This window comes from Hyaena hyaena, unplaced genomic scaffold (assembly GCF_003009895.1).
Source record: "Hyaena hyaena isolate Hyena2069 unplaced genomic scaffold, ASM300989v1 scaffold_382, whole genome shotgun sequence".
NCBI lineage: Eukaryota > Metazoa > Chordata > Mammalia > Carnivora > Hyaenidae > Hyaena > Hyaena hyaena.
Genome location: NW_024081015.1, coordinates 192,211 through 206,742, shown reverse-complemented (window position 1 = coordinate 206,742; position 14,532 = coordinate 192,211). Strand labels below are relative to the sequence as shown.

At 33.7% G+C, this 14,532-nt stretch overlaps 1 protein-coding gene across 11 annotated transcripts in view; it reads right to left on the bottom strand.

Moving 5' to 3' along the window:
* DLG1 (discs large MAGUK scaffold protein 1) overlaps nucleotides 1-14,532 on the bottom strand; it is a 289,163-nt gene that overhangs the window by 252,058 nt on the left and 22,573 nt on the right. For all 11 annotated transcript variants that reach the window (XM_039250830.1, XM_039250829.1, XM_039250838.1 and 8 more), the window contains exon 4: nucleotides 7,291-7,457. In XM_039250830.1, the coding sequence (XP_039106761.1) occupies nucleotides 7,291-7,457 (167 nt within the window). The remainder of the gene's footprint in view (nucleotides 1-7,290; nucleotides 7,458-14,532) is intronic.

Here is a 14,532-nt window from a genome sequence, read left to right as displayed (position 1 = left end):
TTCAATAAGACCTATCATGAATACCCTATTAAAAAGTGCAAAGTACACTGCAATGTACCTTGTAAAATTACAAAGGAATCAGACATTCCTGATACCCTTACTCTATTCTTTTTTTTCCCTCTTCTCATATCACTTATCACCTTCTAACATACTAATTGATTAATTTATTGTTTATTATCTGCATTGCCACCAGAATGTAAGTAAGCTCCAGGGAACTTTGCTTTTATTCAAGCTCCTTGTTCAAGGCTTGATACAATAGGTGTTAAATATTTGTTGAAAAATTGACATTTAAGATAAAAGGCTAAAGGTGAGCAGGAGCTGGCAAGAGAGAACTTCCTACGCAGAGGAATTATTACATGGGGCCCAAGCTATGAGGAACCAGTAGCCAAAGAATGAAAGATTTCTAAAAAATGAGTGGAAAAACAGACAGTGGTCAAATAATTTACAACTTCTGAGTCTCATTAGGGGTCTCCCACTTTATTTTGAAAGGAATGAAAAACCAATGAAGGGTAATGACATGATTTGCATTTTATAAAAATAATACTGGAGGCAAAGTAGTCAAAAATTCAGAAGGGGCAAGTGTGAATGCAGATTCACACTGAAAGAGACCATTAGAATAATCTAGGCAAAAAATGAGGCTGGTTTAGACTAGAGTGCCAAAAATGGAGACACAGTGAACTGCTGATTCATGTGAAATTTTGCAAATTGCAGTATGGATTACAGATGTAAATGTGAAAAGAAAAATAAAAAGGTTTTGACAAATAATAAAGTTGGATAACTTTGACTTTGGAGCTGAAAACCATTTCAGTAGGCACAAAGAGCACTGACCGTAAGAAATACTGAAAAGATATCATTTGGAAAGGCATGCCCCAGAGTGGGAGAAAAGGTATGTTATACATATATCCAACAAAGGAATCATATCCAGATAAAGAACTTCTAAAATCAGTAAGATGAAAGACAACCCAAAAAAGGAAGGGCAAGAAACTTAAATAGGCAATTCACAAAAGACAGCAAAATGAACAATAAGCATATGAAAGGGTGTTTGTTAAGCTTGTTAACGACAGGGAAAATACAAACACCATAGGAAGTTTGACTACACATCTATCAAAATGGTTAAATTATTAATAAAAAGATTGACAATAACAAGCGTTAGCAAATAATGTGAAGTAACTGAAACTTGTACTTACTGGTGGTAATTATAAAAAATAGGCATCGTCACTTTGCAAAAGTGTTGTCATAATGTCCAAAACTAAATATATGCATATCACTTTCACAATTGAGTATATAAACAACAGAAACACATACACAGGTACACCAAAAAAATATATACATAGTTCTGCTGTAACATTTTGAAAATGCAAATTTGTTCCAATGTGATTGATGAACAATATTAGCATAACACAAATTTCATGTTTGCCTATGCTCAATCTTGTCCATGAGAAACTCTAGATCAGAACAGAAAATTGCACCCAGATGAAATGAACTACACAGAAATACACAAAATAGACACACTTCAGACTTTAACTTTTACTAAATGTTATGATTCACACCTATACAAACCTGTTGTGTTAACAACTGTACATCCAATTTCAGGTAAAACCCTGGGCCAGCACTGCACAATAACTCACAAGCTGCAACCTTGACACACACTCCCACAGCAAGCAAAACTAACTTTCAAGATAAAACACCACATTTATTGTAGTACTTATGTACTACTTAACCATTTAACATGTGGAAAACTGTGCTACCATTTTTATTAGGATCCTATGTTTGTTTGTTTGTTTTACATATGTCACCTACCAAGTTTTAAGCTCTGAGTCCACAACTCCATTTTCTACATAAGCCCTGTGGTTTTTATTGCACAATTTTGCAGTGTAGTGATTTTTAAGAATGAATATGTTGTTCTATAACAGAACTAACTATAAAAGAATGTTCAAAGCAGCACTAACCCCAAACTGGAAACAATAACCATCACTAAAATGGATACATATACTGTAGTATATCATACAATGGAATATTATACAGCACAGAGAATGAAAAAACTTCCATTGTGGATGAAATTCTCAAATATAAGAAAAAAGAAGCTAGACACAAGAAAATATATATGGTACACAATCTGTTAATATATAGTTTTAGAAGTGCAAAACTCATCTATGGTGTTAGAAATCAGGATGGTCCTTTGAGGAAGAGGATATAGTTAGGGACTAGGAAAGGTACAACGGAGATTTGGGGGTTACAGGTATATTTCTTTTTTAACAAGAGGTATAATGTACATATCAGAAAATTCACCAAATTTTAAGATGTACAATTTACTGTTTTTTTAGTACATTCAGAGTTGTACAGCCATCATTGCTATGTAATTCTGGAACATATTAGCAGTCATTGCATTTTCTTTTTCTTGACCTAGTGTATTGACAATGCAGTAATTCATCAAGCTATACATTTATGACTTGTGCACTTTTATGTACAAATACTACCCAGTACTTCAGTAATTTAAGTCAATGCTTAGAGGACTTCAAATTAAACCTAGTACACTGACTATATGCTTTTATAACTCTACTATCTCCTAAAATTCTACTTAAAGCAGATGGATTATTTTAAAGCATTAAATCAAAAGATCAAATAAAAGGTAAAAAAAAGATATCTTCCTTACTCAGATAATTTCTTTCTGAAATGAACTCAGAAGGGCTGAAACACAGGGCTTGGAGATAGCAGGGATAACTGAAAATGAATATTACTGAAAACAGACTAAGTATGTGTTCTTCCAGACATACCTAACTTCTATTTTTTTCTTTGTACAGTCATACTATACCTCCTGATATGCAATCATTTAACAACCTACAGATATATAAGCTATATTTTCATGCCTGCTATTTTATATTGCAGTAAGTGGTTGTACCATTATGTGTTTATCCAATTTCCTTTTTTTTTTTTTTAATTTTTTAAAGTAATCTCTATACCCAGTGTGGAGCTCAAACTCACGAACCTGAGATCAAGAGCTGGATGCTCTACTGACTAAGCCAGGCAGGTGCCCCTATCTAGTTTCTTACTGAAAATAGTTTAGATTGTTCTCCTGTTGATTTTTATTAACATTACAAATAGTATTGCAATGAACATGCATATATATAAAACTCTGAATCTTTATTACTAATTTGTGTGAGTGCATCTATAACATATGCTAAATCAAAGAATACGAATATATACCGCTATCTTTCAGAAAGGTTGCACCAGTGTATCTCCTACCAATAGTATAAGAGTTTCTGTTTCCTCACATTTAATTAATCTTTGGCAATTTAGTTAAAAATACTCTTAATTTGATATGGATATTTTCAAAGTGAAAACTTTTTATAGGCTTATTGGTTCACTTGTATTTCTTTTTCTCTAAACAATCCATTCACATTCTTTGGTCACCTTGACATTTTTCTTACTGATCTTTAAGATGTGTTTTGAGTTGAGAAGGTTGAAAATTAGTCCTTTTGCATAAATGTGGCAAGTTTTCCCCCAAAATATCCTTTCAGTATCTCAATCGTTTAATTCTATCTTTCAAGATATAGAAGTTCTATAGCCAAAGTTCAAACAATCAAACTTTGTGAGGTCCACAAAGAAATTCTACAAAGTCAGCATTCTTAACCTTTCTTTTTTTCTGGATTTTGTTTGTTGTCATGCTTAGAAAAGCTCTTTGTAGCCAAAAATCATTAAAATGATCATTTTTATAGTTTCACTCTTTTGTAAACCTTTTAATCTTTGATCTACTTGCAATGTACTGTCAAAAATAAAACTGCCATAGACTGAATGCTTGTGTCCCACCCCCCTCCACCCTCAAAATTCATACAATGAAATCCTAAACTCCAAAATGATGGTATTAGGAGGTGGAGCCTTTGGGATGTGATTAGGCCACGAGCAGGAACCTTTATGAATAGGATTAGTGTCCTTATAAAATAGATCCCAGTGAACTCCCTCACCCCTTCCTCAATGGGAGAACAGAGTGAGAAGACGGCAAACTATGAATCAGGAAGTAAGCTTTCATTAGATATTGAATCTACTGGTGACTTCATCTTGAACTTTCCAGGTTCCAAACTGTGAGAAATAAATTGTTTTGTTTATAAGCCACCCAATCTGTGGTATTCTGTTACAGCAGCTCAAAAGGACTAAAACAGGATACTACATCCTTTTCTGTTGTAATTTCTCATTAAATCAGGCAATTGCTCCTACTCTTGTATCTTGCTTCCTTACAAATACTCTTCCTTGCCATCTCTAAAATTCACTCTAATTTTAAAACAGATCTGTTTTCATAAAAATGACACAAGCTCATTATTTTTAAAAAAGTAATGGAGAAAGCACTATTAAAAAATCCCCATCACCCAGAAATTATCATTAATTTATGCAAACATTATTCCAAACAACTCACTAGGTATATGTTCAAAGTAAGGGACATATATATCAAACAGAAAAAAGTTCTAAGACAATAGGATACTATCATGTCACTTTAAAAATAAATGGTATTAATTTTCATTTTACTATATCAGAAGAAATAGAAGAAACAAAGTTACAAGGGCACAAATTAACTGACAAATGAGAATCTGGCAAGTTAAAGCAGTTACCAACTATAACAAAAACAAAGAGGACAAGAAAGAAAAATGAACAGATGCTTTACAGGACACAGATTTTCACTTTAAGAGAGTTAAGAGAAGCATGCCCTGGAAATTGCTCAATCTCAAATACACTTTGCAAAAAATAAAACCCTCTTTATGATAATCCTACAAAAGCGAACATAAAGAGACAAGATGGTGTTGCATGCAATTTTGTCACAAAAACATGATTTTACTTTTTAATCTAAGAATTAGCAAACAAGTTCAATAATAACCAAACTTTTGTACAAAATATTTTCATAATTTTCATATTATGTTTCAAATTATAGTCAAATAAAAACTTTCTCTACATTTGTTTTAATTTGGGTCAGTGGATTCTCTTTAACTACAAATCAAGGTGAAAGGAGACTTAAATTATCTAAGCCTCTTTTCGGTCCTAAACATCATGCCTCAAAGAGTCTCAAGAGATCAAGTCAAAGGTCACTTAGCCAAGTTTCCTGTCCAAATTCAGCATAAACAGATGCGGAACAGGGGAATATACATTCCTTTATAGCACTCTCAAAAAAAGTAGTAATTAAATCTCTAAATATTTCAGGCATATTTAAAAAGTCCTTATGACTGGCATCCATCGGTGTGTTTCAAAACTAATTAGATTTTCAGACTAAAATCTATCCGGGTATTCTGTCCTCTCTGCAGAAACAGTACTTCCCTTTAACCAAACTTAGCTCACCCAAATTGACACACACAGATCTTCCCCTTTTTAAAACAATCTAGGATTTGATGGACACATATCCATGTTCCTAAGTCCATCTATGAATGGGTATAAATTTCAAACACACTAGAGAATTTTCCGTATGCCAAGTCCTAAGCAACATTTTGTAACCATATTCACTTCTCATGCATCTTCCTAACTAATAAGATCTGTCATAGACAGTCAGAAAGTTCTTATTCTCCTGTTCTATTCTGTTAACATGTCTATAATATACGTGTCAGGAGATGCAGAAACATCAACACTGCACACAGCATTTCTAGGTAGCAGTGCCTCATTTTATAAAAGGTGAAATTTTCCAGTACTATTTTTTTTTAAGATTTTTAAGTAATCCTGGGGCACCTGGATGGCTCAGTCGGTTAAGCATCCCACTTCGGCTCAGGTCATGATCTCCCAGTTTGTCAGTTCAAGCCCCATGTCAGGCTCTGTGCTGACAACTCAGAGCCTGGAGCCTGCTTCAGATTCTATGTCTCCTCTGTCTGCCCCTCCTCCTCTCCTGCTCTATTTCTCTCTCTCTCAAAAGTAAATAAACATTAAAAAAAATTTTAAAAATCTATTTGGGATGGATAAGTATAAATGGCTAATCAACGAAAAGGAATGGAAACTGAAATGATCCAAAAGAAAGCGACAAAAAAAATAATAAAAAAAAAGTAAGGATACATAGACAAAACTAGAATCTCTCCCTAATCAGAGAGAAACATATTAAGTACAGGCTAGGATTAGTAAGAAAAATTTTGAATTCGGTTAAAAGGTCTGAAATCCAAGAGTAGACTTGCCCAAAACAGCTGAATAGGCTGGGTCAAGTCATTCATTTTCTTCTGGATCTAAGTTTCCTAATCTTTAAATAAAAAAGAGGGATCAGATGCGCTCCCTGTTCTAAAATTTTACTGTTCTATGTGACATACTACAAAAAAGAAAACTTGGAAACTGTCTATTTCATTACCAAAGGGCTGTCTGGTTGCTGCCCACCACTACTTCTCCCTGATACATTACTAACCAGAGAGGCTGATTCAATTTTCCAGGTACTTCCCTAGTACAAACTAGAAGGGACTAGAATCAAATTCAGTCAGACAACCACTTCCAAATGACTAATGATTCTATACAGAAGGCTCAGTACAAAATGCTTCATATCTCTGTTCTAACTCCACTAGCAATAGTGCATCATAACAAAAAAAGAACATTACTAAACTAGTTTTTAAATCTTTAATAGACTGTTTTAACTACAAAAAAAAAAAAATGCAGAAACCAATGCTGACCTTAAGATTTCCTGATTAATCCATTTTTTTAACATTTATTTTTGAGAGAGAGAGAGAGAGAGAGAGAGAGAGAGAGCGCGCGAGTGCACCTGAGCAGAACAAGGTTAGAAAGAGAGATCTGAAGCAGGTTCCACACAGTGAACACAGATCCCCACAGTGGCCTGAACTCATGAACTGTGAGATCAGGACCTGAGCCAAAGTTGGCGGCTCAACCGACTGATCCACCCAGAGGTACCTACTGATTAGTCTTTAATTCTTAATTAGTCTTTAGTAAGTTTTAATAACCTTTAAGTCAAACAGAGAATATTTGGAGTAAATGTAGCAACTTTGTGGCCCAGGACCACAAAGCTATACTCTATTTCTCAAAAAGAAAAAAAAAGAGAAGACCAAAACCATCTTTTCAAAGTATGATTTTACTGAGATCTGTCATGCAAAGTATTCTTTTAATAGTCTAAAGCAAGTATTTCAGACTCCAAACCATTTGCAGCATTTTTAAAAAGAAGCACCAGAGATTCTGAGCTTTTCTCTTCAAAAATATTTATAATCTCATGATATGTCCACATAATATCCATTTTAATAAAATGAAAAAACAAAATAAATAAATGAAATGAAAAACTTAGCAGCCCCAATAAATTGATTACTGAAAAACCGCTTCAAGAAAATTTTTTTATCTTACCTCTACACTAGGGCTAAGGCTGCTTGGCAGTGTTTCTGAAGTCACAGTAGTGCTTGGAAGGCTAGAAATTTCCCAAGTATTCACAGGCTGTATTGGTTCAGACTGCTTTGAACGATCTATACATTTTGGATTATCCAGTAAGGTCACTTCATAAAATTCTTGAATATCTAAAGGTAAAGAAAGGAAAAAAATTCACAACTATTTAGATTGCCTAATTAAACTATGCATTGCTAAAACAATATAACTCAAAACCAAAACTTTCCCTCTAGATTAGTAAAATAAATCCAATCTTCTAATGTACTTAAAACAGTGAGGGGTACCTGGATGGCTCAGTCAGTTAAGCAGTTAAGCATCTGACTACGGCTCAGATCATGATCTCATGGTTCATGAGCTCAAGCCCCGCATCAGGCTCTCTGCTGTCAGGACAGAGACTGCTTTGGATTCTCTGTTCCCGGATCTCTCTCTGTCCTTCCCTGCTTGCGCTCTCTGTGTCTCTCAAAATAGATAAACTTAAAAAAAAAAAAAAAAAGTGAATATTTTCTCATTTTATTATGTCAAGGTCATATCAGAACTAGTAGGGCATAATGTAAAGGTTACAGGCTCTTTACACTTCAAAGTCAATGCTGACTTCAAATCTCTATTCCATCACAAAGTAGCTACCTGTTTAGGCAAGTTACTTAACTTCTGATAACTTACCTCTTATTATGAATCATTACAAGGACTGTCATATATAGCACACAATAGCATATATAAAGTGCACAATGACACATAATAAGCTCCTACCCAACAGTAGCTAATATCATTACTGTGAATTTTGTCTTTTTTTTTTCTTAAAAGTTTATTTTGAGAGAAAGAGAGTGCATGCTCGTGAGCAGGTGTGCAGATGAGGGGCAGAAAGAATCCTAAGCAGGTTCCACCCTCCAACCTGAGCTCAATGTGGGGTTCAATCTCACAACTGTGAGATCATGACCTGAGCTGAAATCAAGGGTCGGGTGCTTAACCAACTGAGCCCACTCAGGTGCCCCCATTACTGTGAATTTTGGAAGACAGGAGTCATTACTGATATTTTATCTCTGTACCATCAATATCTCCTCAATATAAACCCCTCACGTGGTTTTAATTGTCCTTCTAACCAAAGTAAACAAAAAACATTAATATTATACATTATTTTAGAAACAATCAATTAGATATATGACAGAACTGTTTAAAAAACCCATACATTTACTTAAAGTTGCACAGGATAATTTAAAAGATCAAGTTACTCTGCTATCAGCTGAAATTATTATAAACATAGTATACTAACACTGATTACTCATGCCATTCAGAAGCTCTGAGTGTTATAGAATGTTTAAGTTCACCACTATTATGTTCCTTATTCACCTAGCGGCATATTTTGAGTTGATTTTTTTAAAAATGTTTATTTGTGAGACAGAGAGAAAGAGCACAAGCATGGAAGGGGCAGAGAGAAAGGGAGACACAGAAACTGAAGCAGGCTGAGCTATCAGCACAGATCCCAACGTGGGGCTTGAACTCATGAACAGTAAGATCACGACCTGAGCCAAAGTCAAACACTTAACTGACTGAGCCACTCTGTCGCCCCTAAGTTGATTTTTTAAAGGGGAGAAAGTATTATTTAACAGCAAAGGTGGGGCATTATCCTGTAGAGAATCATGCACAATTATTGTAAATAACATTTAGACAAAATAACTTTTACTTATTTCTATGATGAAAAGATTAGTATCTCGTTTAAAAAATTTCTGAAGACAGTAGAGACAAAGTAATTCCCTCTTAATAACCAGTAGAATTGTAGAACTTTCTAAGTAAAGAGCTAATAAAAACTAAGGTCAGCACAGTGAGGTAGTTAACTGTAAAGTAACCTACTTTTAGAGTGTTAAGAATATTAATAGAGATAGGAGGGCACCTGCGTAGCTCAGTCGGTTGAAGAATATTACTAAAAAAAATTCTATGTGAAATCATTTTATAAACCATGACTTACTATATAAAACTGCTCATGTAACAATTATGAAAAAAAATAATAAACTTAAGTTCAGAACATTAGCTACAAAGTGTTCTTACCAAAAGCTGTTTAACCTGAACCTAAATCAAGCCTTCAGAACCAACTCGTAGTTCACAGGACATACAGTTGCTAGAGAAACAAGTTAAATGACACCAGAAAAGCAAGGGAAAAAAACAGATCCAGAAGGGAACATTCCGTAAGACAACTAGCAGTTTCTTTAGAAAGTCAATGTAATGAAAAGGGAAAGAAATTGTTTGAAAGTAAGGATTTTTTTGTATAAAAGAAACAAAAAAGACATAGCTACCAACTACAATGTCTGAGGCTTGACTGGGGATGGGGGGGGAGGCAGGAAGGTATAAAAGACACTGTGATAATTAGGTAAATTTAAATATGACTATTTTCCAGAAAATATTACAGATGTTCTTTTATAGAAGACATATATATGAGTATTATACATTTATGTAGTAAAATACATATTTCTACATATATATAAGAAATACATATTTTATGTAAGTAGGAGATATATATTTACAGATCTATAGAGAGGGAGAGGTATCTCCTATTAACAAAATATGCCAGAGCTCCTAGTACAATTATGCCCAAAGACACTAAATGAGTGTTGAGCAACTGGATGATTACAATCTCAAGAAAAGCAGCCCATATCACTATGTAAAATTTTTATTATATTTTCCATCATTGTAAGTCAAGTTTGAAACCTTAACTTTCTGTGACCTTTTATTCTACACTTAATAGAAATATTGCTGTGTTACCCTTCAATAACATCTCTAACAAATATCTAGATCAGTGCTGTCCAAAAGAACTTTCAAAACGTTCTATAGCTGCCACTATATGGTAGCCACTAACTACATATGGCTATGAGCACTCAAAATGTGACTTGTGTAAATGAGGGACTGAATTTATAATTTTATTTATGATTAGTTAAATAACCACATGAAGCTAGTGATTATGATACAGGACAACAGAGATCTAGACTACTATAATTTGGAGTAACATTTTACTATCTAGAAAGATCATGGAATAAAGTGTTCCCTTATGTGAATTTTCCAAAAGTTCACTCACATCCTGCTACTATCAATTAAAATGCCTCATCTATTAAAAAGTCCTTTCTAATGTGCTGTATCTGAGCTCTTATGGATTGGAGAATCAAATATTCATATTACTTTAACTAAATCAGGCTTAGGACGAAATAAGCTGAGTAAACACCCAATAGAATGGCTATTATTAGTAAAACAGAAAATAACAAGTATTGATGAGGATGTAGAAAAATTAAACCCCTGTCTATTATTGGTAGAAATATAAAATGATGTAGCCATTATGGAAAACCATACAGTAGTATTTCAAAATATTAACACTGAATCATCATTAGATCCAGCATTAGATCCTGGGTACATATCCTAAAGAATTCAAAACTGATTTGTACATCAGTCATGACAGCAGCATTATTCACAGTATCCAAAAGGTGAAAATCCTTATGTTCATCAAGAGATAAATGATTACGAAACAAAATGTGGTATATACAATGTAACATTATTCAATTTTTAAAAGGAATAAAATTCTGATACATTCTACAACATGGATGAATGGATGGATTTTGAAGACATTATGCTAAGTGGAATAAGCCAGACACAAGAAGACAAATACTGTATGACTCCACTTATATGAGGTACCTAGAATAGTCAAAATCATAGAAACAAAAAGAACAGTTCTTACTAGGGCCTGGAGTAAGGAGGGAATGGGGAGTTATTGTTTAATGGGTACAGAGTTTTAGTTTGGGATGATGAAAAGGTTTAGGAGATAGAGTGGTGATGGTCATAAAACAATGTGAATATACTTAATGCCTTCAATTATACACTTAAAAATGGTAAACTTTGTTATGTATATTTTATATTTTATCACAATAAAAAATTAAGCTGAGAGAGATTCTAGCAGAGCTTAATGAGTAAAGTGCATGGAATTTCATATGTAAGTTTTATAGTATCTATTTTAGCTATTTAAATCTTTGTTTCTCACTGAGGTCAGGAAAACGGCTACTGCCAGACTGTTACCAGATTATTATCTATCCCCAGCTTAAAAAGAGATTTGTTACCACACTTGGCTAACTAAAACCATATGCAGAAGTACTAAAATATTTCTGTTAACACATGTATAGTGTGGTGACATTTTTGGTATGAAAGTTTGTAACAGTTATCATCACTTTCCTTTAAAATATATAAATATATATACACATACATCTTTAATTTTGACCCATATTCCATCTTGACTATCATTCCACACATTTTATTTCATTTGTCCACCACACTTCATCTTTAAGGTATCTCAAGACTATAAAAATCAGCAACAAAGTAACACTTCTTCAGATACTGTTTATCCATTACAATTTGTTCAGTTGTATCAACAAAGATTTTTCACAGGTACACCTGATCAAAAAGGACACTCTTGAAAAACTGGACACAGACTGAGATAAATCCAAAGTACTTACATATTTCCCATGCTATCAGCAGCCCCTGTTCTTTATAATCTACATTTTATATGTCAAAAATAAATATACCACGGATCATAAGTATACAGATTTAGCAAAGAAAAAGTTAAGATGTCACTGTGACAAGAAAAGTATTTCTACAATAACATTCTAAGACTCAAAACATTACTTTCTATTTTTTCTTTAGATTTTTCTAAACTGGGAGTATAACACTGAGTTCCATAAGATATGTAGCCTAAAATAAAACAGATGTTACCACTACAAATAGAACTCAAATTTAACAAAAACAAATTCTAGTATAATCCCAATCTCTCCTAGTTCTTGAAAATCTGTTTAACATGCTAAAATCTGACATTCCAAGTTATTCTCAAAAAACCAACTTATGAAAACAAAGAATTAAAGATATTCAATCAATGAATAGTAATGGAGGGAATATGTTTTAGAAGAGAAATAAAAGAATTAAAAGATGACATAACAAAAATGTCTTTGAGAGATGAAGAAAACTGAGTAAAAATATGTAACACTTAAAAATCATAAAACAACATTTTAAAGCAGGTAGATTTAAGATGGTAGATTTCTAGGGGCACCTGGATGGCTCAGTTGATTAAGTGGCAGACTTTGGCTCAGGTCATGATCTCACGGTTCATGAGTTTGAGCCCCGCATCAGGCTGTGCTGACAGCTCAGAGCGTGGAGCCTGCTTTCAATTCTGTGTTGAGCATCACTCTTTGAATACAAGAAAATGCAGGAATACTAAAACATATATTAGAGAAAACTACCCTTGAGTTGTTTCACAATTGGAAACATTAACTCTGTTGAGTTTACTGGATCAGTCATACCATAGTCCATTCCTATTTGCCATTTATAGTCTAGCAAGTGCTTTCTCTGTTCTGAACTAAACTGGGTTCCCACAAGTGCAGTTCCTGAACAAAGATCTAAATTATAAAGTCACAAAGCTACAACACTTACCAAATATAAATTAGAAACATAGAAACAATGGAAAAATAGAAAATTTCAAAAGAATTAAAAATTCTAAATTAATCTTGGGCACGTAAACTAGTCCAACAAAACAGAGAAGAATCATTCCTATTACCAAAAAATATATTTTTTCAGGAAATTTCTAAGATCACATATTTCAGAACTCTCCAAATTTAAGTAAAACTTTAAAACATTTTCATTTTTCTTTGTTATTTTCTTGCAGAATTCAAAGTTTGCAAAACACTAGGAATAAGGGAAGTACAAAATTCCAGAAACACCCTCAAAGGACGTTGAGGAAAAAGTTTCCTAGCTTTTAGTTACAACTTTTATCATCCCAAACAGAAATACTCAACAAACATTTCTCAAACTAAAGAAACAAGGATCAGAGTAGGAAGTCTAAATAGTCAAGAACCTGTAATAATTTAACATAGTATCGGCAACATCTATAATATATGAGAAAATAATACCTTATTTCATGGAAAAAATAATTTAAAAAGACCTTAACCCCAGCAAAACAAATATACAGATGGTAAAAAAGCATATGAAAAAATGGCCCACATATGTCATCAGGGAAATGAACATTAAAATACCAATGAGATACAACTATACACCTATTAGAATGGCCAGAATAGAGAACACTGACAATACCAAATGCTAACAAGGATATGGAACAAGAGGAAGTCTCATTCATTGCTGGTGGGAATGCAAAATGACACAGCCACTTTGCAAAACAGTTTGGTGGTTTCTTACAAAATTAAACATAATCCTACCATCAATCCAGCTATCATGGTCCTTGATATTTACCCAAACGCGATGACAATTTATGTCCACACAAAAACCTGCACACAGATGTTTACAACAGCTTTATTCGTAACTGCCAAAACTTAGAAGCAACCCAGATATCATTCAATAGGTGAATAGATAAACAAACTGAATACATCCAATGGAATATTATTCAGCACTTAAAAAATAAAAGAGCATCAACCCATAAAAAGATGTAGAAGAACCTGAAATATATGCCGTGTGATTCCAACCATACAACATCCTTGAAAAGGTAGAACTAACGGAAACAGTAAAAACATCAGTGATTGCCAGGGTTGGAAGTGGCAAAGAGACAATAAGCAGAGTACACAGAATTGTTAGGGTAAACTACACTGTTTGATATTACAATGGTGGATACATCTCATTATACATTTGCTTCAACCTACAGAATATATAATATGAAGAATGAACACTAAGGTAAACTATGGACTTTTGGGGATAATGATGTGCCTAGGTTAAGTCTGTTAATTGTAATAAATGTACCATTCTGGTAAGGGATGTTGATAATGGGGAAAGCTGTGTATCTGTGGAGGCAGGAAGTACACAATCTATGTACCTTCTTTCAATTTTGCTATAAACACTAATAAATCTGGTGAGTCGGGGAGGGGCAGAGAGAGTCAGACATAGAATCCCAAGCAGGCTCCAGGGTCTGAGCTGTCAGCACAGAGCCCAACGCAGGGCTGGAACTTAAGAGCCGTGAAATCATGACATAAGCCAAAGTCAGACACTTAACTGACTGAGCCACCCAAGCACCCCAAACTAATTTTGTTTAAATAATAGAGATGCTACGAAAAGAATTTGAGGGGCACCTGGGTTCTGTTTCTGTCTCAAAAATAAACAAACATAAAAAAAAATTTTAAAAAGAATCTGAATACAGGTGAACATTTTTATAATTTTAAGAATAGAGAAGCTGTTCTAAGCATGATA